This window comes from Nyctereutes procyonoides, unplaced genomic scaffold, assembly GCF_905146905.1.
Source record: "Nyctereutes procyonoides isolate TBG_1078 unplaced genomic scaffold, NYPRO_anot_genome, whole genome shotgun sequence".
NCBI classification, from domain to species: Eukaryota; Metazoa; Chordata; class Mammalia; order Carnivora; family Canidae; genus Nyctereutes; species Nyctereutes procyonoides.
The window spans coordinates 2564782-2591403 of NW_026575121.1; the positions used below are offsets into that span (position 1 = coordinate 2564782).

The following is a 26622-nucleotide window of genomic DNA, read 5'->3' on the forward strand; positions in this document are numbered from 1 at the left end:
TAATGCCCATCATCCAGTTACCCCATCTCCCACCCCTCTCCTTTCTCCCCTTCAGCAATCCTGTTTTTTTCCTACGATTAGTCTCTTATGGTTTGTCTCCCTTTCTGATTTGTCTTTTTTTTTTCCCTCTCTTCCTCTATGATCCTCTGTTTTGTTTCTTAAATTCCACATATGAGTGAGATCCTATGATAATTGTCTTTCTTGGACTGACTTATTTTGCTTGCCATTTGCTACAACGTGGATAGAACTAGAGAGTATTATGCTAACCAAATATTTCTAATTTTCTATTACCTAGAATGTTATAACTATTTTTAAACAAAAATAACTTATCACATAAATGGTCATTTAATTTCAAAAGCTAACCAACCTCTCTCTCATGAAAGCATGTTACCATTTTCTTTTACTTAAACATACTTATTTTATAACCATTTAGTATTATATATTCAAAACGCAGCTTTAAAAATCAAACTAAACAGAAACTGTTCTAGATATGTGGTTCTAAGAGTTTAAAATCTGCTTAAAGATCCTTTAGCTTTTTCTACTTCTGATTCTAATTATTTAAAGCATCCAAATTAATTTTTCATTCTTGCTCTTAAAATTGCTTAATCTTTCCATCCTAAGTCAATCTCTTATCTTCATAATTTTCCACCTCGTAATCTACCTTTAATAAGTGGTTTCTTTCCTAAAAGGGAAATCAGGATCACTTGAAGAGGAGAAAGAACTGCACCCAAAATAAATATTTTACATTCATATTTCTGTGTATTTATTAAAATACCATTTTGTGAGGCCAGTTCAGAGATGACAGGTCCACTTAAGTCACTAACCAATAATAAAAAGTATCAGAGTGCAACAGGTTTATAAACACTGAAAAGTTAACACAAGCTATTTCACATATCTGTATTTCTGGGTCTTAATTTCTTTTGGCCATTACTCATTAAGAATTTTTTAATCAAGATTTTTGTCACTGATTTTTAAACTGGTTTAGATTTTCTACTTCCAGAAGAACAGTGATTTTATTCATTAGGAACATAAAGAATTGAGGACAACTGAATTTGCCTATATTTTCCTTTTTAGCAGAAATGTTGCAATTTTCTCTTAACTAAGTGATATATAAATATGGTTTCCCTCAAAAAGTAGCACTTAATAGCTTTTAGGGACAACCTGGGACTATTACACAATGTACTCAGGATGAGTCATAGTCATTCACTTAACCTAAAATAGTCTGAATTTATGAATGGATGATCTGTCGTGATTCATTTTCACAAACAAGACCCATTAATGTTTCAAAACTAGTATTTTAAGCCTCTCTACTAGAACTGATGTTTTGTATTTGGGGGGGAGGGATTATAAAGGGCAAAGTCTTTAATGTAATAATGTGATTTTCTACCAGTATGAAAAATAGTTACCTATGCTTTAGAGCATTTTCTAAGGGTGGTTAAGATTTTCTAAGTAGGGGGTATTGGGTGGCTCAGTGGTTGAGTTCCTGCCTTTGACTCAGGCCATGGAGTCCTGGGATTGAGTCCTGCATTGGGTTCCCCGCAGGGAGCCTGCTTCTCCCCTCTGCCTGTGTCTCTGCCTGTCTCTCTGGGTGTCTCTCATGAATAGATAAATAAAATCTTTAAAAAAAAAAAAAAAGAAAAGATTTTCTAAGTAATATATAAAGGACCTAAGTTTTCCATGGTTTAGTTTGCTAAATTGTAAAATAATGCCTACTCATAGGGGGATAAGAATCCATGTGGTTTCTACTTGAGTTATTTATAATTTACATAGAACCTAAAGAACTTGGGTAAGCTCAGTCAGATCTGTAGTGATGGAAAGTCAGTGGACCAAAGATAATCGTGGTCTTATTAAAAAAATCTCTTAGAATACTGATCTATTACTAAAATATATTTAAAATATAGCCTACTAGCATACTTAAAAATACTACAAACTTGAGAGCTGGTGGAAACTTATTGAATCAAATCTGCACTTGCACACTCTTATTTCCCATATGTGTAAAATAATGACCAGAATTTAAGTAATCTTCCCAAAGCTACAGAATCATAAAATTTTAGACTTGTGAAGAATCTTAAAAGGCATCAACTCCAACCATCCACTTGGAAGAAATTAAAACTCCTAATAGCATCATCAAGTGATGAGCCAGCATATGCATTACCACCTACAAAGATGGATGGGAACCGATTAGTCCTGACCCTTTTGACAGTTCTGTTTATCACAAAGTTCTTCCTCATACTGAGCTAGATCTGTTTTCCTATAACTTCCACCCATTGGTCTAGAACCCAGCTTGACTTACTCCCAGACCTGTGCCTTTTACAATGCACCATTAATTCATTCACATATCTTTGTTACTTATTTCTTTGAAATTCTACTGTTGTGAATTTAGAAGAAAAGTTATAGGTACAGTATTTCATGCTGCTACTTATAATAACTGCACCATATCTAAAACAATAGACATTTAACTTCTAATAAATTTCAGAGGTATTTTTATTTTTTAAATTTTTAAAAAAGATTTTATTTATTTATTCATGAGAATACACAGAGAGGAGAGAGAGGCAGAGACACAGGCAGAGGGAGAAGCAGGCTCCATGCAGGGAGCCCGACGTGGGACTTGATCCCAGGTCTCCAGGATCAGGCCCTGGGCTGAAGGTGGCGCTAAACCGCTGAGCCACCCAGGCTGCCCACAGAGATATTTTTAATACCTAATTCCTAATATATCTAATGAGAAGTCATGGGGTCTGAGGTACAGTTTGTATACACATGTCTTGGGGATTTCAGCTGTATCACAGGAAATCAACAAGGAGTCCTACTTGTATGACAACACCATCTTCCTCTTCTCTTCCCCAGAAAGACATCCTGAGAGAAAAGGGCTTTTGATTAGATGTGATGAGTGTAAGAGATTCAGACAAGCAGAGAAAAACAAGGCCAGGCACTCCCAACTTTTGGAGGTCAGAGAAATGACTCTTGGGTAACAGAGCTGGTATTAATGGGATACAGGGCTTATAAGTATTTAATAAAAACTGTATTTATTAAGGACCTCAAAAGTCATCTGGATGAGTTCAGGAGACTTGCTAAAAAATGGTCTGCAAAGGAGATAACAAATATGAAAGAGCAGACTAACTGCAAGGAAGACAGACATTTGGTTATACTCACCATGATCCCAGAACACACAGAGAAAGACAAAGTGGTATTTACTGGTTGGGACTACCCTTTCCTTACTTCAAAAACTCCTATAATGGCAGGAAGAGTTAGAATGAAGGGCAGAAGAGAGAGGGTGAAGATAGAAAAGCAGTGATGAACAGCAGCAACAGCCAAGAGAAGAAAAAAGGGAACAAAGTGTCAGTAATAACTGCTCCAGGAGCAATGGTGCTAATCACTTCTTGGATGAGGTGACAGTGAAACCAACAAGTGTCAAATAAATCCCTACTGGGGTTTCCCATGCAGAATGGAAAGCAACATCAGTAGCAACAATGGTGAGAAAATATTAGTAATTGCTTGAGAAGCTGCTCACAGCTACTTGGAAGCAAAAAGGAAAACAGCAGGACTCAGAGGTAGAGCCTGATGTCACATACTAACTCTAGGGGTGAAGAGGCTCAGAATCAACAAACTCTGAGACTGGTATGTTATTGGCTCCCCTAATTACAATGAGATATGAGAAAGCAAAGGTTAATACCTCTCAATGAACTTGAATTCACTTGGACACCTTTTCTACACCTAGGAATCAGATAATAAGGGAACAAGCAGAAATCCAGGATGGTCAAATCATCAGCATCCCAGTATTATCTTTGATTAACTATTTACATACTTAAGTTAACATGTCCATGTTACTCTACAATCTTAACTGGTGCTCCTAGTGAAGACTCTGATGCACTAAAATAGTTCTAAGTAGAAAGTGTATTTTTAGTATATAGTAGTCAACAAGGCAAACAAGTATACCAATGTAAAGATATTTTAGCAGTTATTTTCAATAAATATTGACAGCATGCCTACTAACCTAAAGGCATTATTTTAGCACAGAGATGAAAAAGAGACAACTTCTATCATTAAGGAAACCAAATAGAAGAAGCTAATAATCCCTGAACACTAGTTACATAAGATTTTATGTACCAAGACTAACACAGCATCATTGTTCCTGCCCCTATAAAATCCAGAAGGTTAAAGTGTCTCTTTCAAGTGTTTATTTCACTAGGAATGAGGATTAATAAATTAACTAGTTGGCATCTTGTTCATAGGTCTGTTTTGAGCAATAACCATCATTAGCTCAACTACTTCATGAAATATGCCCATCACAGACACACTTGTTAAACTGAAGACTCTCAGTCAAGGTACTCATTTCCAGAATTAACTAAAGAGACCTTAGTTTAGTTAACAGGTAATTTTGGAATCAAACAATCTTTAGTTGGAATAAACATTGGAGGGACACCAGGGTGGCTCAGCGGTTGAGCATCTGCCTTAGGCTCATGTTGTAATCCCAGGGTCCCAGGATTGAGTCCTGCATCAGGCTCCCCACAGGGAGCCTGCTTCTCCCTCTACCTGTGTCTCTGTATTTCTTTCAGTATCTCTCAAGACATACTCGATCGTCTTTTTTATGCAAGAATTACTTCCATAATACCACTCGTCAACAGTGCACGAGCACATACAATGATGGGACTCAGGTAAAATAAATCAAGGACTCCATTTTTATAGAGTCATAATTTTTTGACAATTCTTCCCTGTCAAAATTTGCTTCCCTATAACTCTCACCTGTTAGTCTAAATTTTGCCCTCTAAAGGTGCAGAGAACAATATCTTCAAGTCATAGCTATCTTCTGGATTAAACAATCTTCAAGTATTTTTATAGTCTTTTACAAGAATAATTTCTTAACACTGCCCTCTCCTGGTTACTCACCTGGGTTCAATCTCTGTCAATACTTCAAAAATGTTAAAAGGATACCACTTAACCAAAATAATATGCCATCTGTTTTGAACTTTATATATATATATATATTTTTTTTGCAGGAAGATTTCATTTGTTTTCAATTTTGCAAACAAGATTCAATATGTGACTCATACTTAGCTCTAGTTCTACTAAAATAAACAAGTGTTATTCATAAAGATTTCCCTTCTTGTACTGTAGTGGATACTGTCATTTATTTTGGTGCACAGAATATGAAACTCCTTTGTATGCTGGAGGAATCTCCTTGGTGCAAGGTAAAGACCACTGGTCCTACGGGTGCTAATAACCTAGAAGGTGGGTAGCACAAGATTCCTGTTGCAGAAGTGGCACCTGTGCTGTAAGCAAGTAATATTGTGTTCTCAGCAAAGAAAGGACACAGGTACAATCTTGGCATTGATGATGCCTTCCTGATCAGACAGGTTTTATAGCATGGTTTGGGGGGCATTGTTCCTGAAGCTTAGCTTTGAGTCTGGTTCTTTAGTCTTCCCAAAGATTCTAGAGACACAGAATATCATTTCCTTAATCATAGTTAAAAATTTTGAAACAATCAGATTTATTTTAAAAAGGCTGCATGTCCAGCTGGCACAGAGAACTTTCTTCCTAGGGCACCTGGGTGGCTTAGTGGTTGAGCTTCTGCCTTTGGCTCAGGTTGTGATCCCAGGGTTCTGGGATCGAGTCCCATCTCCCTCTGCCTATGTCTCTGCCTCTCTGTGTCTCTCACGAATAAATAAATAAAATCTTTATACACGCACACACACACGAACTTTCTTACCTAACCATTTGAAAGAAAGATGCTGACATGATGACCCATCAGTTATAGAGTATGTTAGTATGCATTTCCTATACACCAGGACATTATCTGATATAACAATACAACCGTCAAAACCAGAAAATTAACACCGCTACCTTATTACTATCTGTTATGGACTGAATTGTATCTTCTAAAAAAAGATATGCTTAAGTACCACTACCCTCAGAATACAACTTTATTTGGGAATGGGGTCATTGCAAATTAAAATTAGTTAAGATGAAAGATGAAGTCATGTTGGAGAAGAGTGTGCCCTTAATCCAATATGGTATCCTTATAAGAAGACAGCCATATGAAGACACAGACTGGGAGAATGATATGTGGAGAAGGAAACAGATTAAAGCAATACCTTTAAAAGCCAAGAAATTAAGAGAATTGCTGGTCATCACCAGCAACTAGGAGAGGCATGAATTCTCCCTCAGAAGGAATCAACCCTGCTGACACCTTGATCTTGGACTTCTAGCTCTAGAACTATGAGACATTAAATTTCTGTTGTTTAAACCCACTCAGTTTCTTATGGCAGCCCTAAGAAACTAATAAACCATCTAATTTCCAAATCCCATTCAAGATTCACCAATCGTCCTAATAATAGGCAAAAGCATCTAGTTCAGAATCACATGTTGCATTTAGTTGGCATGTTCCTTAAGTCACTCAGCCTGAACAGTTTCTCAGTCTTTCCTTGACTTATACAATCTTCACTTTTGAAGATTATGGGCTATTTTGTAGAATGTCTCTTGATTTAGGTTTGTCTATTATCTCTTTGCGTTTGGATTCAGATAGTGTATTTGTGGCAGAAATATCACAGAAGTGACATCATGTTCTTCTTAATGTATCATTATCAAGGAGCACACGTGACACATGTCTTCATTCATTTTGAGCACTTCTTTCTTTTTGGAATAATAATATGTTCTATAGTCTCATCTTGTACTTTCTCTGTCCCCGACCCAGAGTCAGGAATGTCTGATATTTCAGATTCAGTTTCCACAGGATTCATTCTAATTTCTTCCCTCTTCACATCTAAAACTCCTTAGATAGTAAGATACCCAGCTATCATTAATATAACTGTTTCTTTGATTAGTCCCCTGTGTATATAATCAATCTTCTATGTCTGCCACCATTCCTGCCCTGGCAGAGGTTGTCCTAACTCCACTCTGTCTCCCAGAATGGATGGCCTTATCCCACTCAAGGCTCCAACTCCCCGTTGAGCCTGCCCCACCCCCCACAACCCCTACATTGATGTCATTCTCACCTTGGCTTCATGTCATCAGACACAAGCTCTAACACCCAGTCCTGGACCACCCGCTCCACTTTTTATCGCATTTGGGCTCTGACTCCCCACATGAGGCCATTCTATCCCTCAGTCCACAATTGTGGACTATCTCCTTACCCCAGTTGGGCTCTGAAAATAGATTCCAGAATATTCTTCTATGGGGATGCCCTCCTCACCCCACTCAGGTTCTCATTTTCTACGCCAGAGTGTCCCATGTGTGGAGGGAGACTTCCTTGGGCTTTCATGTATCTTGCCATGCCAGAGAGATACTCTCCTCACCATGCTCAGGATCTGATTCTCTTTGCTGGACCCCATCCCCCTACCTTCCATGTAGATATCCTCCTCACCTCATTTGGACTCTGACACCTCAAACCAAGTCCCTCCTATCTTATGAATGCCCTCACACTGCTTGGGCTCTGACTCTTCTGGATGACTGTCTCTACTGTATGGACACTTTCATCATTCTGCTGGGGCTATGACACCCCATGCCAGGCTGTCCCTCTGTGGAGGCCCTCCACATTCAGCAGCAGGCTGTCCTCTGCGTAGGTGTCTTTTTTTACCCGACTTGAGCTTTAACTCTCTCCTAAGGACCACCTCCAGCAAGTAAATTGTCTGACCCTTCTGAAGCTCCAACAACACATGTCAGTCTATCCCTCCACACAGGTGATCTGTTTGAGCTGTGACTCCTTACGTCAGATTGCCTTCACATGTAGGTACTCTCACCTTATTCTGGCACCAATTCCCTACACTGGGCTGCCCCATTGTATATTTTACTTCTTTATCCGGCTGAGATTCTTACACTTCACACCAGGCCACTCCTTCTTATTGATACTCTCATCAGTCTGCTTAGACTACTCTGAGTCCCTTTACCAGGATACCTTGCTGCGTGAATTCTCTCCTCACTCTGGGCTCTGACTCTCTGAATTAGGCTGTTCCCATATGTGATGAATTCTTTGCCCAATTTAGGCTCTGACATCCCACTCTGGGGCACTGCAGCTCCTCTCCCTCCTCGCCCCACAGACATCAATGCAGTGTTGCTACAGACTAAATGTATTCCTCCAAAGTTTGTATGTTGAAATCCTAATCCAATGTGATGGTATTCAGAGGTAGGGCCATTGGGAGATGATGAAATCATGAGTGGAGCATTCAAAAATGGGATTAGTGCTCTTATAAAAAGAAAACCCAGAGAGCATCCTTGCTTCTTCCTCTGAAAGAGGGCTCTCACCAGAACCAAATCATGCTGGCACCCTGACCTCAAACTTCCCCAGACTCCAGAATAGTGAAAAATAAATTTCTGTTGTTTATAAGCCACCTAATCCCTGGTATACAGTTATGGCAACCCTATGAACTATGACAAGTGTTTATATTGTTCTGTACCACCTAATTGCTTTGAGACTGAACCATCATACAGGAAAGAAGAGGAAGAGTCTCAATATTATCTTAAGAAATTTCTTTTGTGTTTAATAGACAGAAGTCAGTTTCAAAAAGGAACTCTAATACATATTTATACATTGCGGGTGCACCTAAATTTCAAACCAAAATGTAAAACTTTGTATTTATTCCTATTACATTTTATCCTATTGGTTTTGACCTATCATTTCAATATATTCTGATTTCTTAGGCTTGACATTTATTGTTTTTAGATGTACCTTGGTACCTTTCTGACACCTGAAAATCTTATAAACATGTCATTTATTGTGTCAAACCTATTGATTAAAGAAAGACAGGGGTACCTGGGTGGCTCAGCCGTTTAAGTGTCTGCCTTCGGCTCAGGTCATGATCCCAGGGTCCTGGCGCTGAGCCCTGTGTAGGGTTTCCTGCTTGGCAGGGAGTTTGCTTCTCCCTCTCCCACAATCCCTCCCTCTGCTCATGCTCTCTCTCTCTCTCAAATAAATATCTTAAAGGAAAAAAAAAAAAAAAGATTTCTGAAACAAAAAGAAAGACAAAGAAGGCCCTAGAGGATGAAGTCCTGGAATACAATGTTAAGACAAAGCTTTAGACTGGCAATGGGCTAGTGATCAAATTTCATCTTTGTATAAGGACATATAAGAAAATCCATCAAATAAGTTTGAGGAAATAAAGAGTGCTAGTTTACAGATTTTTGTCTTAAAAGACAAATAATGAATGGATGAAGAATAAAAAGTCTTCATTGCTGCTAAAATTTAATTGTGAAAGCAATGTTGCAAAATATTTCATTAAAATATAGATCTGGTTAATCCATGATCAGCATAATTAGGGGTTATATGTCTGATGCAGGTCTTGGATTCTAGGAATGTGCAGATATAAATAGTATGTCCAAGAAAAGTATAATTTAATAATAATAATCTCTAATTATGTTCCAAGTTCTACATGATGAACACAACACACAGTCTATTTACACAAACAAGTATAAGACAAGATGTAAAAATAATAAATCACTTTATATAATCTGACATAATAATATGATAGAGCTGGAACTCAAAGCCAGGTACCATGTGCTTAACTACTCCCCTATTAGGTTAATAAAATGAAACATTCATCAATATCATTGCTTATCTTCCTAAAATATATAATTTGAAGGGCCAAGGTATGTAAAAACTATTTAGGCATAGCTGGTTTGTATATTCTTTTTGCTTTTTTCATAATTTTCTTTTGCATAAAGTAGCATGGAATCACACCAAAGTACAAGTTCCATAACAATACAAAGCCATTAAATATTTAATAAGTTCTTATTCTTTGGCCTTATTTATTCTTTTTGAAGAGTCATAAAACAAAACAAAAAAGCAAGCCATAGATGCCTTTCAGGAAGGAGGGTTTTTAGAAAAAAACTGTCTATAAACATTCCATTTGCTTGGCACACAGAAAATGGTCAAGAAACATTAGTTCTTTCTCTTCCTCATTCAACTTAATTAAACACTCTATATGTGCTGAATGCTATGCAAGGCTACAAACATACGTAAAATGTAATTTCTACCCTCAATTATTTCTGTATGGGCATCCAGAAGTAGGAGAGGAGAGAAACTGAAGAAAGACCTTGTCTGCAAACACTTCACAGAACAGATGATGTCTGATGGATAGGTACCAATTTATCACCATTAAAAGCCAACTCTACAAAGGGATCTAGTCATACTCTCTGTGAAATAAGCTTCCAGGACCTTCCCAGTAACCCAAATTCAGAAACCTTGCCTAATTCTCTATTCTTCATACTTCCCCACTAAACAAGACTAAGACGGGCAGTCTAGCATACATTACAAAGATTTCTTAATACTAAACCTGAAGATTTACTCTTTCAATAAATTTTTACTTTCTTATATACAATTACCAGGCAAGAGTGAATTAATTTTCATAATACCTATCATCATACAAAATAATCTGTTGAAATGAAATCAAAACATTTCATGAAGAAAACATAAAAACATCAAATTGTTAGATCAGTTTCAAAATACCGTTTAATAGAAAAAAGAGTCAAGATCATACTCTGATTTCAAAAGAAATAATGCATTTGTGCTGAAAGCAATAGTGGTTTAGGATGGGGAAAATGAGGTATGGGTCAGAATCATGCAGTATAAATAAACCTAACCGATGAGAAGAATGGCAACTGGAAAGTTGTAAGAGGCAAGGAACTATACTTTTATTTTTTTTTATTTTTATTTTTTTGGAACTATACTTTTAGATATTTAAGAGTAATGTAGGATCTAAAAGGACATGAAATAAGATAAAGAGTAAGGGAAGACAGACATTAGATTCTGGATAAGACTCAGAAAAAATGGCATGGAATAATAAAAAAATGATCAAATCCAATGAACAAAGTGCATTCTTTTCATTAAACATATGAAACATATTTTGAAAAACAAATATTAAAAAGTCCTGTTTCTGGCTCTTAACAATTTATTTCCTTCTTTTTTCTTTTTTAGGAGTAGAAGGAAGAGACAGAAGCTCTGCACTGCCTTTAGAAGAGTATTTGTTTCATTTTATTGCAAGGAAGACATCAATCTTACCAAACTGTAAACTAGATGTTAACTCTCCAGCATAATCTCCTTCAATGGTTCTTCCTCACCTTTGCAATAAAGTTAAAGTTCCTAGTATGGCAGTCAAGTCATTTCAAGATCTGTCTACATTTTCTGATTCATCTCCATCTATATGGAGATTTTTATACAACATTTTTGCAAATCTGATCTGTTTGCAGTTATTCAAAAAAGTCAAGCTATTCTTTCCTTCTGTTGCTTTTATACAGTTTCCTTTCTAAAATGCTTCCTTGAGATCCTTTTGTCATTTGGCCAACTGCTATTTTCCTTAAAGACAGGTCACACATCACTTTCTCCTTGACAGGTTTTCTTCATGACATATCACTCTGCATCACAGATACTTCTACAACACCTTATGCATAACTCTAGTAGTTCATTTCATACTGCAATACAACTATTAATTCCCCCCTTTTCTCCCCTACTACTTTGTGTTCTTGAATGGCAGGAACTGTGTCTTAGTTTTCTTTGAAGCCTCAACATCTGAATACCTCAGGAGACAATTAGTAAATTCACGAAAAAACAAAAACAACAATTTGTCTCTCCAAGAAGTATGCTATAGTAGAAAAAGTATTATATTGCACTCTGCCCAAAAGTATTATCATCTGAACTTTGACCAATACTCTTTGGGTATTGGAAATTATTCATAATTAGAAATTATGAACTTCCAATAAAATAAGGGGATCATCTAGATCTCTAAAGTTCCTTGTGATTTCTGTTAACCTTTTTGTTTTATAAATTCTTGACAGATAGTAAAAATAAAAAGAATAGTCTTTAATTCAAATGCTTACTAATTTACACTGGATTTATCTAAGTTTTTTAGGTTTTACTGTAGAGGTTTTCTTGGTCTAGTGGCTGTGAAGAGAAAAGTTTTCCTAACTTGATAGCATTAGAGTAAAGGGTCCTATTTTACTCTGAGCTTCACTGGCTTATGATTTTCCTCCCTTAAGATTTTCTCTTTTTTATCTTCTGCTTCTGCTTCTATTTCTACGGTCACCTTTTACCTAGCTCTAGAACTAGTTCAGGAAGATATCTGCCACATAACAGAAACTAGTGATAGCACAGGAAAAGAAAAGGAGAAAATGAGCTCCAGGAGTCATTAGTCTTTTCTCGTCCTGTCTTCTCTTGTTTGGAGGGAGGGCACACTGGTCTTTACAAAAACTTTACCCCAGTCCCCTGTTCACTAATACCTCTTCCACCTTCATCCCGGCTTTTAATTAAAAAAACAAACCACAAAAACATAAAAAGGGGAGTTTTTTACTTTCTTTCAGGTTCCCTTTATCCTTATGCTATCCTGTGTTTTTAAAAACTGCCCAGGAATTTTTTAAAAGTCTCCACTCTTAAAATCTGTAATACAAAGAGGAATCTCCCTTTCCTACTAAAGCAGAGAAATGTGTCCCTGCTTAAAAATAACTTCATATGGTAGTCAGTTCCTACTACTAAGAGACTGTTAATACTATAGGCATATTGTAAATTAGTCTTTTTTGATCCTGACGGGATAATTACTACATAAAAATCAGTTTAATTGATTTTATAAGTGAAGAGATTCACAAATTATAGTTACAAATTAACTTTTTAAAATAGAAGTTATTTAAAACTCGAAGTCTGGTTATGCAACTGCAATTAATGATTTTTGTATTTTAAGTCATACTATAACAGTAATGAGTATCCTCATTTGCAGATGTGTTTGAAAAGACCAATGTTAGTTAAAATGCTTCCATCATAAACAGTATTTATTGAAAAGATTTTGAAGAAATGTACAAATAAACCTAAGATGTATGTATGCTCTATTAGAAACTTACATTCTAAAAGATATCCAGTATAAAAATGAAATTAGTTTATAAAAACCTAATTAGCAAGTAAAGATAGGCAAAGTTTACTATATTGCTTCTAAATTCTACTACCAGTTTCTTTTAAGCTCATAATATGTGGACTCTTCCTATTTGTGTGTGAAGTTACCTTAATTGATACACAGAAGATTTAAATTGACTTAGAGAATGGAAGGCATATAAGATTTGGATGGCAGACTAAAAGTTTTAGTTTTAATTACTGAGCTAATTACTCCTCTGGAAGGACTAAAGCCTATTGCTCCTTTGATTGAATAGATTAGACTATCCAAGTAAGATGGAGGGGTACCATAAATCCTGGTTTACCTGGGACAATCTTGGTCTGATAACAGTTGTTTCAGAATAGTTGTCAAGATCCTCTTTCACTCTCAGAAGTATCACAGTTTGGATGATAAAGCACACGATCACTCTACTTCTAACATGCTCTTTTTTTTTTTTTTAAAGATTTTATTTATTTACTCATGAGAGACACACAGAGAGAGAGAAAGAGAGAGAGAGAGCGGGAGAGAGAGAGAGTGGGAGAGAGAGGCAGAGACACAGGTAGAGGGAGAAGCAGGCTCCATGCAGGGAGTCTGACGTGGGACTCTATCAGGGTCTCCAGGATCACACCCTGGGCTGAAGGTAGCGCTAAACCTCTGAGCCATCCGGGCTGCTGTAACATGCTCTTTTCAAATTAAAGCAACAACTATTAGGTACCCAAAATGTGGAAGGCCAAGAACTAAAAGGGATACCAAAGAAATTTAAGAAATGGTATCTGCGGGATCCCAGGGTGGCGCAGCAGTTTGGCGCCTGCCTTTGGCCCAGGGCACGATCCTGGAGACCCGGGATCGAATCCCACATCGGGCTCCCGGTGCATGGAGCCTGCTTCTCCCTCTGCCTATGTCTCTGCCTCTCTCTCTCTTTCTCTCTCTCTCTCTCTCTCTCTCTGTGACTATCATAAATAAATAAAAATTAAAAAAAAATTAAAAAAAAAAAAAGAAATGGTATCTGCCCTCAAAGTGCTTATGACTTAGTTGGAGACTGAATAAACATTTCAAGTTAAGCATACAAAATTCAAATAGCTTAAAAAATATAACTAGAACAAATACTACAAGAAAGCACAGAGTTACTTGTTAAATGAATGGCACAATAATTAGTTAGGGGTTTCACAGGATGTAACGGTCACTTTCTATTAAACACCACTACAGCATCCACCACCACCATTTGCTGAGTGCACTGTTTGTGCCAGGTTGGGTTTGGAGTCCTTGACATGCATATTAGTTAACCCTCACAATCATCCTAAGACATGTAATACTATTCATAAGGAAAGGAATTTTACTGATGAGAAATGTACCTGATAGAGGCTAAATAACAAGTAAAAGTTCTAACTAGTAAGTTAGCAGAGTTGGGATTTAAGCCCAGGTTTTCTTTTTCTTTTTTTTTTTTTTTAAGATTGATTGATTGATTGATTGATTGATTTATAAATAAATAAATAGACATAGAGAGAGAGAGAGACACAGGAGGAGGGAGAAGCAGGCTCCATGCTGGGAGCCCGACGACGTGGGACTGGATCCCGGGACTCCAGGATTGCGCCCTGGGCCAAAGGCAGGCGCTAAACCGCTGAGCCACCCAGGGATCCGCTAAACCCAGGTTTTCTAATACCAAAGTCAGTGATCTTTTTACATAGGGTGGTAGTTCTTCACTGTGGGTGCTTTTACTCCCAAAGGACATATGGTAGTATCTGGAAACATTTTTGTTTGTCATAAATGTGGTGGTGGTGGGGTGGCTATTGACATTACAAAAATTCTTTTACAGATAAAATCTGAATGCAGTCTTGAAGCAGTGGTAGGATTTGGATAGGGTAGGGATGGTTAAGATAAGGGCAGATTCTAGATAAGAATAGTACAAAAAGTACAAGACAGTTCAAGACAGTGACTGAGCCAACTTAGCAAGATAAAGGGACACAGTATTAAAGGGAAAGTGAAAGCAAGACTAAAAAGATACAATAATTTTTTTTAAAAAGACTAAGGAACCTGAACTGGATTCACCATAGATTTTTGAGAAGGGGAATGTAAGATTAATTAAGAAACCAGGGAAAAGAGACTAATTAGGATGCTATTGGAATAATCAAGTTGTAAGGTATTCAGAGTTTGTGTGTAGGTGTGGGGGTGGTAGTGAGAAAGAAAGGAAGAAAAATCATAAGCATTTAATCTTTTATGTATCATAAATTTTTATCATCTCAAAGGATAACAAATTAGTATTCTTACCTGTAATGCACTGAAACTGTCCATCTTCTCTTCTTATTGTAAATGCCTCTCCTGGGTTAACTTGTACCAGAATAACCTTAAAATGAAAGAAAGAAGTATTAAAACAAAACAGTAAAATAGAGCAAATAATAACAATCAAAATAGGGCAAATCAGTATAACAAAATACTAAATGTTGCTAGGAGAACAAATTTGAGCTATATAACCTTATGAAAATAGGAAGGAACACATATTTTACATATTTGTTAAAAAAGTATTACTTTACTTTTGTGGAGGTCAGACTTAAGCCAAAAGTAAGGGAATAAAAAAATACAGTGACACACTTTTACTGGAAAGTTAATCAGCTTTACTCTGAAACAAAGATGGAGTCAAACCACAGAATATTTGGTTCAATAGTTGCTAAGGATTCATTTTTTAAAGATAAAGAATAAACTGATAAGTAGAACTTGAGATGAGCATACCTGAATTAGTAGGACATTTCAAATTATGTTAAATTAATCCCACCTTTTTAAGTAGTTTTCATTATATAGGTCATACATTCTAGATTTAGCACATCTGAAAAACAGAAAACTGGAAAAAACATCTGAAGTCCTTTTATCCTATGTTAAACACTGTTAACATTTTGATAAATTTCCTATCTTGTTCCCTATGTATAGACTTTATTTCCCCCCTTAAACATACATATAAGGTCTCCAATTTGGTATCTTTTGAAGTTTAATATTAAAAAAAAAAAAAGACTTTTCCATGCTATTAATCACTCCAAGTACTTCATCAAATGACCATACCATAAACTACTTAACCATTCTCTTAATGTAAGGAATTTAGGTAGCTTTCAATTTTTTCCATTATTATAAACAATGTCAAAGTCAGCAATTTGTATGTAGTTTTCTCCTCTTTGATCCATTTCCAGTTAATTTTTGTGAGTGGTGCTTAAGGTAAGGGTCTATTTTCATTATTTTACATGTGAATATACAATTGTCCCAGCACCATTTATTGAAGAGACTGTTTTTTCTGCATTGTTCTTGGCTCCCTTGTCATATGTTAGCTGACCATAAATGTATGGGTTTACTTCTGGGCTCTTGATTCTCTTCCACTGGTCTATGTTTCTGTTTCTGTGCCAGAATCATACTGTTTGATTACTACAGCTTTATAATACAGCCTGAAATCAGGAAGTGTGACGCTGCCACTTCGTTCTTCTTTTTCAGGATTGCTTTGGATATTCAAGGGTCTTTTGTGGTTCCATATACATTTTCAGAGTGTTTTTTCTTCTATAAAAAATGCCATTGGAATTTTGATAGGGATCGCAGCGAATCTAGGTAGTATGGTTATTTTAACAACACTAATTCTTCCAATTCTCAAACCTTTCCATTTATTTGTGTCTTCTTTGATTTCTTTCATTAATGTTTTGTAGTTTTCAGTGTAGAGATCTTTCACCTCCTTGGTTAATATTTCAGGCAGACTGAAAGACCCTTACACTTCAAGGGAAGTAGGTAAGAAGAAAAGTAGGGTGAATGGAAAACACAAAATAAATTGTTAGAAATAATCCAAATATATTAATAAAATAAATATAGATGGACTAAGCTTGCATATTAAAAAGAGAGAAAATAAAATTAGATTTAAAAAAGTTACAGAGGGGGGTGCCTGGGTGGCTAAGGTTGTTATCTGGGAGTCCCGGGATTGAGCCCCATGGTCTGGCTCCACTTAGTGGGGAGTCTACTTCTCCCTCTTTCACTGCCCCTCACCCTGCTTATGCTCTTTTTCTGTCTCGCTCTTCTCAGATGAATAAATAAAATCTTTAAAAAAGCAAAAAAGTCAGAGAGAAAATGCCAAACCCACAATTTTGGTGGTCTATTTTAATACCTTTCTCAGTGATAAACAGAACAAGTAGACAATAGTCATCAAGGATATGGAAGATCTTAGCAACACCATCAATAATTTTGGTTTAATGGCCATGTAAAGAATATTGCATCTAATAATTAGAAAATATATATTCTTTTCAAGCACATATGGAACTGACATGAAAATGAAAAGAATGGACTATAGAGAACACCATAAATCAAGTCTTAACAAATTTCAAAGAATCAATATTGCATGTACTCCATACACAATTAAACTAGAATCAGTAATTTAAAAATATATTTTCAAGTTTTAAAAGTCTTTAGTAATTTGTGGGTTCAGGAAGAAATCATAACAAAAAATAGAAAATAAACAGCAGTGAAATGTAACTAGAACATTTTCAGTTAAAACCCTGGAATTTAGGCAAAATTGTATTTATCAAGAAACATATATACCTTTAAATACTTCTACAGAAAAGACTGAAAATTAATAAATATCCAAGTAAGTATGAAAAGGCAGAGTTAAGGAAAAAAAAAAACAAATAATGAATTAATACAAGAAACACTAGAGGGTAAGAAAATAGCTTCCACAGAAATCAGAGAGAAGGATAACCAAGAGAAAAAAATTCAATAGGAAAAAGTAATTTAGTCACATTTTCTGGCTGGGGGACTTTTTTCCCCCAACGGAGATTCTTGAACCTTGGGAGATTATGCAAGAGGATGGCTTTAAAATGCATTTTAGAAAATCTAGGAAGTTATCTCTTTTTTTTTATAAATTAATTTTTATTGGTGTTCAATTTACCAATATACAGAATAACACCCAGTGCTCATTTCGTCAAGTGTCCCCCTCAGTGCCCATCACCCATTCACCCCCACCCCCCGCCCTCCTCCCCTTCCACCACCCCTAGTTCGTTTCCCAGAGTTAGGAGTCTTTATGTTCTGTCTCCCTTTCTGATATTTCCCACACATTTCTTCTCCCTTCCCTTATATTCCCTTTCACTATTATTCATATTCCCCAAATGAATGAGAACATACACTGTTTGTCCTTCTCCGATTAGGAAGTTATCTCTACATAGGTTTTATTTAGGGGGCTAGCTCCATATTATTCCATTATCTCAAATGTCATCTCTTCAGAAAAACTTTCCCTGACCATCAAATCTAGGGTATGTTCACATACTTTCTGCCATATCAATCTATTTTATTTTTTACCTAGCACTTGTCACTATCTGAAATTATTTTGTGCAGTTACTTGGTTTGCTGAGCAGTTTCTATTCCACTAAACAAAAGCTTCCTCAAAGCCAACATTTTGACTTGTCTTACTAAATACTATACTAATTTAGTAAGACAAGTCAATATCTAATACTAATTTAGTATCTAATACTAAATATTAGAGCGTGGCTCCTAATAGGTTTTCAATAAACATCATGTTCAATGAATTAAATGAGCAGTGAGAACTAGAAGTTACGTGGAATTTATTCATTCATTTGACAAATATTTATTGAGGTCTTATTCCAAGTGAGGCTCTGTTCTAGGTAATGGGTATACTCTAAGTAGCAACCAAAATCGACAAAAATATCTGCCTTCATGTTATTGCAGAGAAAGTTATAGGATTCAATTATGCCACTAATACCAATTAAGAAAATTATTTTTAAAAGTCTAAAAAAACGTGGGTTGATTAGGAGAAATTTATACACACACACACACACACACACACACACAGATTGTTGAAAATCACTTCACTATCTCCAACATCACAGATCAAACCAAGCCTACTCTTTGTAATAAAGATGCATGCCTGAATTCTAAGCATGCTCCTAGGTTTCTGACAACTGATCAAGAGATGTTGTCCATGGGACGCCCAGGTGGCTCAGTGGTTGAGCATCTGCCTTAGGCTCAGGGCATGTTCCTGGGGTCCTGGGATTGAGTCCTACATTGGGCTCCCCTCAGGGAGCCTGCTTCTCCCTCTGCCTATGTCTTTGACACTCTCTCTCTCTGTCTCTCATGAATAAACAAAATCTTTAAAAAAAAAAAAAGAGATTTTGTCCAGCTTCAAATGCAGAATTCATGTACCTTCAAATTATCTGTATTCCTATGTCACTTTATACTCATCTGCACAAATACTGCAAATTTTCTATAACCTTATTACAAACAATACTACAATGTGGTAAGGAGAAAGAACTATGAATGATAAAGCACTTATTCTACCTGAGATAAAATATTGTCACAAAATTGCATAATCATAATAATAGCACAGCTTAACGTATATCATCTGATTTAGTGACCACAGAAATCTTATAAACAAAGTAACTCTTAGAAGTGTGACAGGTGAGGACCCCTGGTAAATTATCCATCATTTTGTGATTCAGATTATGGACACTTCGATTTACAAAGGGGTATTTTAGCAAATTTTACAAATACAATATCATAAAATGATTACTTACTACTTTATTGGACTTTAACAATGAAATTCTTCAATATCTTCAAATATCACAGAAACAAATCATTGTGCTCTTAGGTTTATACTTCTCTCAAATGCACTGCCAGTTCTTCAATCATTAACCCCTTTAAGAAATCAGAGTTTAGCCCTGATAATTTTACTACACTCTTTGTAAAATATACTCAAATATGTTTCTCTTCCCTAATCAGTTTCTCTCACCTCTTATTACATTCCTAATAATAGATTTGGTACCATGTTCACAAGACTCTATTGATACAATATATCAGCCAGCCAGTTGTCCTTTATCATCCTTTAGTGCAAATGCTAGGAACCTCCTTTTTTTTTTATTTCTTTGTACAGGTTTTTTAAAATTTAAATTCAATTTAGCCAACATATAATACATCATTAGTTTCATTTTTGTAAAAAAGATTTTATGTATTTATTTATGAGAGACACAAAGAGAGAGGCAGAGACACAGGCTTCAGGAGAAGCAGGCTCTTTGAGGGAGCCTGATGCGGGACTTGATCCCAGGACTCTGGGACCATGCCCTGAGCCAAAAGCAGATGCTCAATCACTGGGTCACCCAGGCATCCCACATCATTAGTTTCAGATATAGGGTTTAATTAATTCATCAGTTGCGTATAACGCTTAGTGTTCATTGCATCATGTACCCATCACTCAGCTAACCCCACTCCTCGACCTACCTCCTCCCCTCCAGTAGCCCTCAGTTTGTTTCCTATAGTTAAGAGAATCTCATGGTTTTTCTCCCTCTCTGATGACTTTCCATTCAGTTTTCCCTCCCTCTCCTACGATTCTCTGCACTCTTTTGTCCACATATGAATGAAATAATATAATTGTCTTTCTCTGATTGACTTATCTCTCTAATCATAGTACCCTCCAGTTCTATCCATGTCGACGTAAATGGTAAGTATTCATGCTTTCTGATGGCTGCGTAATATTCTACTGTATAAACAGACCACATCTTCTTTATCCATTCATCTGTGGATGGACATCTCAACTCTTTCCACAGTTTGGCTATTATGGACATTGCTGCTATAAACATTGGGGGGCAGGTGCCTCTTTGGATCACTACATTTGTATCTTTGGGGTAAATACCGAGTAGTGCAACTGCTGGGTTGTAGGGTAGCTCTATTTTTAACTTCTTGAGGAACCTCCATACTGTTTTCCAGAGTGGTGCAACAGCTTGCATTACCACCAACAGTATCAGAGGGTTCCCCTTTCTCCATATCCTCTCCAACATTTGTCATTTTCTGACTTCTTAATTTTAGCCATCCTGACTGGTGTGAGGTGGTATCTCATTGTGGTTTTGATTTGTATTTCCCTGATGCCAAGTGATGTGGACAAATGCTGGGAACTTCTAATGCCTGCCTTGAGTTAACATTGTCAACAGTGGGTGAATAGACAGTTGAAAAAAGCAATTATCTGAATATTCACCAAGAGGTCAATATCCAGTATTCTGAACAAAGACATATGGAGCTAGTGAACATGTTAAGTGTATTCTGAACTTAAATATTCAGTTCTACTAATATTTACACTACTTATTAAATAATAAACATGCTTGAAACATGTTTTGGCTGAGATACCTAACTGAAAGGGCAGATTATAGCACTGACAATGATTGTACATAATGCTATACCATATAGATTTTTAAATTATTCTTACAAACAGGCTATGGTGATTCATGCAAATATTTCTACAAAAGTGTTATATTAAAACATAACATAAAAAGGTATAATGAGAATGTCACTGAATAAAGGTCTAAATATGCCTCGTACACTCATTAATGAAGACCACAAAAATCTCTAAGAACATTTCCTTAAATTCCTTGATAATAATAAAGATAGAATGGCTTGGACAAGAAGTTATGGAAGACCAATAAAATTATAAAGGACTCAACATAAAATTATTTGCTTAGGGAAGGGAATAAGTTTCAAAAAAAGCAGAATAGCAGGAAAGACGTCTCTTGAGTGAAGAAGGAAAGAAAAGGACAAAGGGGCACAGACACTAGACAATGGCAAATCTGACATGAACACTTAAAAAAAATAGAGCACACAGTTCAGGAAAGTTGGAGCTGAAGGAGACCTGAGATATTATTTAGTCCATCCCGATTTATTTTTAAAAATTAAACTTAAGAGATGATGATTAATATTATTGAAAAAGCTACTGCATTTTACAAAGCCATTCAATCAACTGTTCTATTATACAGTAAACTGCTAGTGTATTTACTCAATTTACATCAATTAACCACTTAGAGCAAGGCAAATTCAAATGAGCATTTATAATAAAAAATATAGCACTTAGGTACTATCTTGGAATCTGAACTAATGAATTAAAGTGCCCAAAATTTATTTATTGATACTTTGTCCATACAAATAAACTTTATTTAAATGTCAGAAATAAACACTTATTAATAACATCTGCATATATCCTAAAGGAAACACAATAATAGGTGAGTGATTTTTATTTATTTATTTATTTTTAAAGATTTTTCTTTTTTGAAAGAAAGTGAGAGAGAGACGCAAGTGAGCACAGAGGGAGGGGCAAGGGAAAAGGGAGATAATCTCAAGCAAACTCTCCACTGAGCCTGGAGCCTGATGCAGAGGTTCGATCTCACCACTTGGAGATCATGAGCTAGGCCAAAATCAAAAGTCAGTTGCTTAACCAACTGAGCCACCCAGGTGCCCTTAGTTAGTAATATTTTAAAAACAGAAAAACGTAGGTATAGATTATATCTTGCTATTTTAAATTTCAACTGTTACTAATAATTTCATTGCTAAATACAACTTTGAAAATATTCTTTCCCATTTCAAAGGTAATACATAACCCCATCATCTGTTTGTTTTAATTTTACCTAATTGCTGTCAGTCTAAGTTCTTTATGTGTAAAATGAGAGTAACAAAAATAGCAATCTTACACCTGCTCCATAGCACCAATAACGTGTACTAGATGAAATGATGTGCACTAGATGAGAGGAAAGACAACTTACAACCACCCTGGGAACATTTCAAAATACTGTATAGATATTTATTCTGTCTGCAGAGGATGAAGAGTCTGGGATTTTCTCCTTAGCTTGAATCCCAGGGAAATAATCAGTCTTTCTAATGTAATTACTCATAAATTGCTAAGATGGCCATCAGGAAAACCATGCTATTATTTATTACTCCAGAAAGTATCACTACTTTAAAACCTAAAGGATAAGGATTCAGTAAAAGATAAAGGTTGGCGGGGTGCCTGGCTGGCTCTGATGGGAGAGCATGAAATTCTTAATCTTGGGGTCATAAATTCGAGTCCCATGTTAGGTGTAAAGCTTACGTAAAAAATAAAAAATAGTAAGTTTGGTACTAATATTCTATAATCTCTAAAGGAAAAAACAGAAAAACTCCTAAGGTGTCATAAGTGATTTCTTCTGTGTAGTTAACACACATTTAACGTTCTGAATTTAGGAGTATTTTTTAAGTTTGTTTCTCTAAAACTCCAACAATTTATAAATTGTTTATTTTGAAGAATATATACCTAATATAAAATATTTAAGGATGTATTAATTTATGAAAATGTTCACCTCTATTTTCATAAAAAATGATCTATAAAACCAAATATAATCACTAAAAAAATAAAGAATGTTTATGGATGGAATCAATCTTGCATGTATAATTTAATCTTCAACTCTCTACCCCAAAGGACGCGCAATTGCATTCTTCATTGTAGATTAAGACTGACACTGTCAGGTCTGAGAAGAACAAAGGACCTCACAATTCTATTTCTGAAATCCAGTAGAGGATTTAGTAGACAGAGAAAAAAATCAGCCCAAAAGTCAAACATATATTAATGCTTTCCAATATTTACAAATGTATTATCTTGGTGATCATCTTAGTGTGGTTAACTGCAGTAACAAAGTACCACAAACTGGGAGGGAACAGGGCTTAAACTGAAATTTGTTCTCTCATAGTTCTAGAGGCTAGAAGTTCAAGATCAGGTGTAACAGCCTTCTGAAGGCTCTCACTTTGGCTTGCAGATGGCTACATTCTTCCTGTGTTTTCACATAGTCTTCCCTCTAGGTATATTTGTTCTTATATCCTCTTATTAGAAGGACATTGGTAAAAGGGAGAATTCTATTGGATGAAGGCCTGCCCTAATGACCGCATTTTACCTTAACTACCTCTTTAAAGACCTTATCTCTAAATATAGTCATATTCTGAAGTACTGGAACATATGATTTTCGGGGAAGGCTAAGGAACATACAATTCAACACAAAACAGCAAACCCCGGATTATAGGAAGTACAGGAGAAAAATTCTCTATAATGCCTAATCCTTTTCCTGGTTTGTTTGTTTGTTTGTTTGTTTTTAATTCAGCTGCTTCTTCATGCTTGCTCAACAGTGCCAACTTAATGAGGTTGAGAGTAATAATAAAAGGGAAAATCCTTTGGGCCTTGTACCCTTGAATAATAGTTAACATATCTTTAGCCAATGTAATTTCCCAATCCATGACTGAAGGCTTCCAAATTAACCCAATATTCACAGGGTTGTTTTGATGACTAAGTGAAGTAATATATGTCAAAGTGCCTAAGACAGTAAATGACATACGATAAGCACTATCTGTACATGTTGAATATTGTTACTGTAAGCACCAAGGTGTAGTTCTTACAAGTATTTTTGACAGTGTACAACTGTCAGTTTTAAGGACTTGCCCTCAGCCTAGAAGAACTTGGTCAATTTACACGTAAGACAGGCAATATGCCCACAAAACAATGTTTAAGAGACTTCTCCTGAACTAGTCTGGCAACTGCCTGTCTCTTTCCATTCCTCTTGTACAGACCCTGCAGCTTTCCAGTTACCAACCTGCTATACTCTCAACTCAGGGTTCCACGGTCAATGGCTTCTCTTTCATCTCCTGGTCTGCGACTTACTGACTACTCTCGAGCAAGACACCTGATTCAGACCTAAGTTTCTGCTGACTAATGTCTTCCTAGAATGACTCTCTCTGTCCTTGAGGACTTAGGTCTATAAACAGAAATGGCTTCTTCAGGCAACTCTACCTATGCCTTCAGGATGCTGATGCCCAGAAGCAGAGTTAAGTTATTCCTGTAATAAGACGCCTGGTACTTTGCACATCTCAGTATGACACTTGGCATATGACCGTATTCATCGTTTACATGCTGTCACCTCCACTACATGAGCCCTTCCTAAGACTTTGATCTATTTATTTTTATAGTTATAGAGGTCATAGAAGTTGAACAAATGTTTGGTGAATGAACAGCTCTGTCCATCTCTAACTAAATAACTCCTAATCTTTTCCTCTGGCTTTGAGACCAGGGCTAGCTGATACAAACTTTCTGTAATGATGGAAATGTCCTATGTGCTGTCTGGTATGCTAGCCCCTGGCTACATGTGGCTACACATATGGCCTCTGCGTGTACACAAGTGCTACTGAGCATTTAAAATGTGTCTAGTGAAAATGATACTGAATTTGTAATCTTAAATACTTTTAATTAATTTAAATTAGTGGTTAATGGCTACCATATTAGTCAGTACCATGCTAGATTTTGCCAAGTTCCAAAATTACTTTTCAAACTACTTTTATGAATTTGTCTTGATAAATTGTAGGCACCTCAATCTTATTATGTCTAAATTTGAAATCATTATCCGACTTTCCCAGGAAATTAAGTGGAGAAATACTTTTCAGCTAAATATACTATCAATTCACAAAAAAAGTCTGAATTACTTACAAAGTGTCATTAAACTGACTTGATTGTAAGACCTTTGAATCAAGCTTTATTTGCATTTCACTAAATTCTGTCAATCTGTAGATACACTGGCTGATGTAACGTATTTCAGCAAAAGTCTAAGACTGATGTTTGGAAATAAAAGGACAATTATCAAATTACTGAATTGAGTTTAGTTTTTAGTCTTACGAAGGATAGTAACTTGCAAACCTAATTAAGAATATACACCTGACATTACCATACAGACAATTGAGATCTGTCAACCATCCACCCACTTAATTCATTTATTTGGTAAATAATTAATGAGTACCTAGTATATGTTAGTTTGTGGACTTGGGGGTACAAGGATGAATCTATGAGACAGTACAATTATAATACTAAGAAGAGTAGAAGGTATAATATATGTGATAATTAGAAAATATTTGTAATTTTGTTTTCTGTTTAGGCTCATTTGTCTTCATAACTGCTTTTTAGAAATAAAGGTACTGTGACAGAAAACAGAGATATACAATCAGGCACTTCTATATTCAAATTCTACTTTATAACTAAATAAATGTGTGGTTTTTTAGGCAAATTATTTAAACTCTGTGAACCTTAGTGCCTTCTTTTCTAAATTGCAGTGCTTTTGAAGGATTAAGAGAAACACTTTAGGGCAGCCCCGGTGGCTCAGCAGTTTAGTGCCGCCTTCAGCCCAGGGTGTGATCCTGGAGACCCGGAATCGAGTCCCACGTCGGGCTCCCTGCATGGAGCCTGCTTCTCCCTCTGCCTGTGTCTCTTCTTCTCTCTCTCTCTCTCTCTCTCTCTCTCTCTCTCTGTCTCATGAATAAATAAAATCTTTAAAAAGAAAATTTTAAGAGAAACACTTTATGTAAAACTCCAGTGCCTGACATACAGCAGAACCTCAAAAATAACAAGTATTTCCTTTAATTCCAGTACACAAAGAGAATCCTAATTAATCATCTAGATTATGTGGAATATTTCATTTCCTGGCAATGGTTAAAAACATGAGGTAATGTCTCATACATAAAAATACATACATACATACATACATAAAATATATGGACAATGTATGCACATTATGTATATTATATATATACATATATATACATTATATATATACACACACATATATACATATATATAGTATATATATATACAGGTGTGTGTACATACACACATATAGACATCTCTGTATCTACATATGAAGCTAATGAGTGGTCTCTCCCTCTACTTCAGAATGGCTTGTAAAGAGATATATCTTTTCTTATTAAGCCTAGTATAAAGGATTATATGTGCACAAGCGTACCATGTATCCCACTGAACATATATGTGAAGGCTGGCAAAAATTAAAACTTGAGTTTCTAAAGCCAGTTCTATTAAAAGGTCATATTTAAAATTTTTCCATATTAAATAAAAGTATTCTAAAGAAAAAGTATACAAACTTAAAATAGACTATCACTGTTGATTCAAATTTCCAGATGTCATTATTTGGGTTTGCATGTCCAT

At 35.9% G+C, this 26622-nt stretch overlaps 1 protein-coding gene across 2 annotated transcripts in view; it reads right to left on the reverse strand.

The window, feature by feature from the left end:
- The window catches only part of FNDC3A (fibronectin type III domain containing 3A), a 172576-nt gene that overhangs the window by 100001 nt on the left and 45953 nt on the right, over window positions 1-26622 (reverse strand). For both annotated transcript variants that reach the window (XM_055335945.1, XM_055335946.1), the window contains exon 3: window positions 15105-15180. In XM_055335945.1, coding sequence (XP_055191920.1) covers window positions 15105-15180 — 76 coding nt within the window. The remainder of the gene's footprint in view (window positions 1-15104; window positions 15181-26622) is intronic.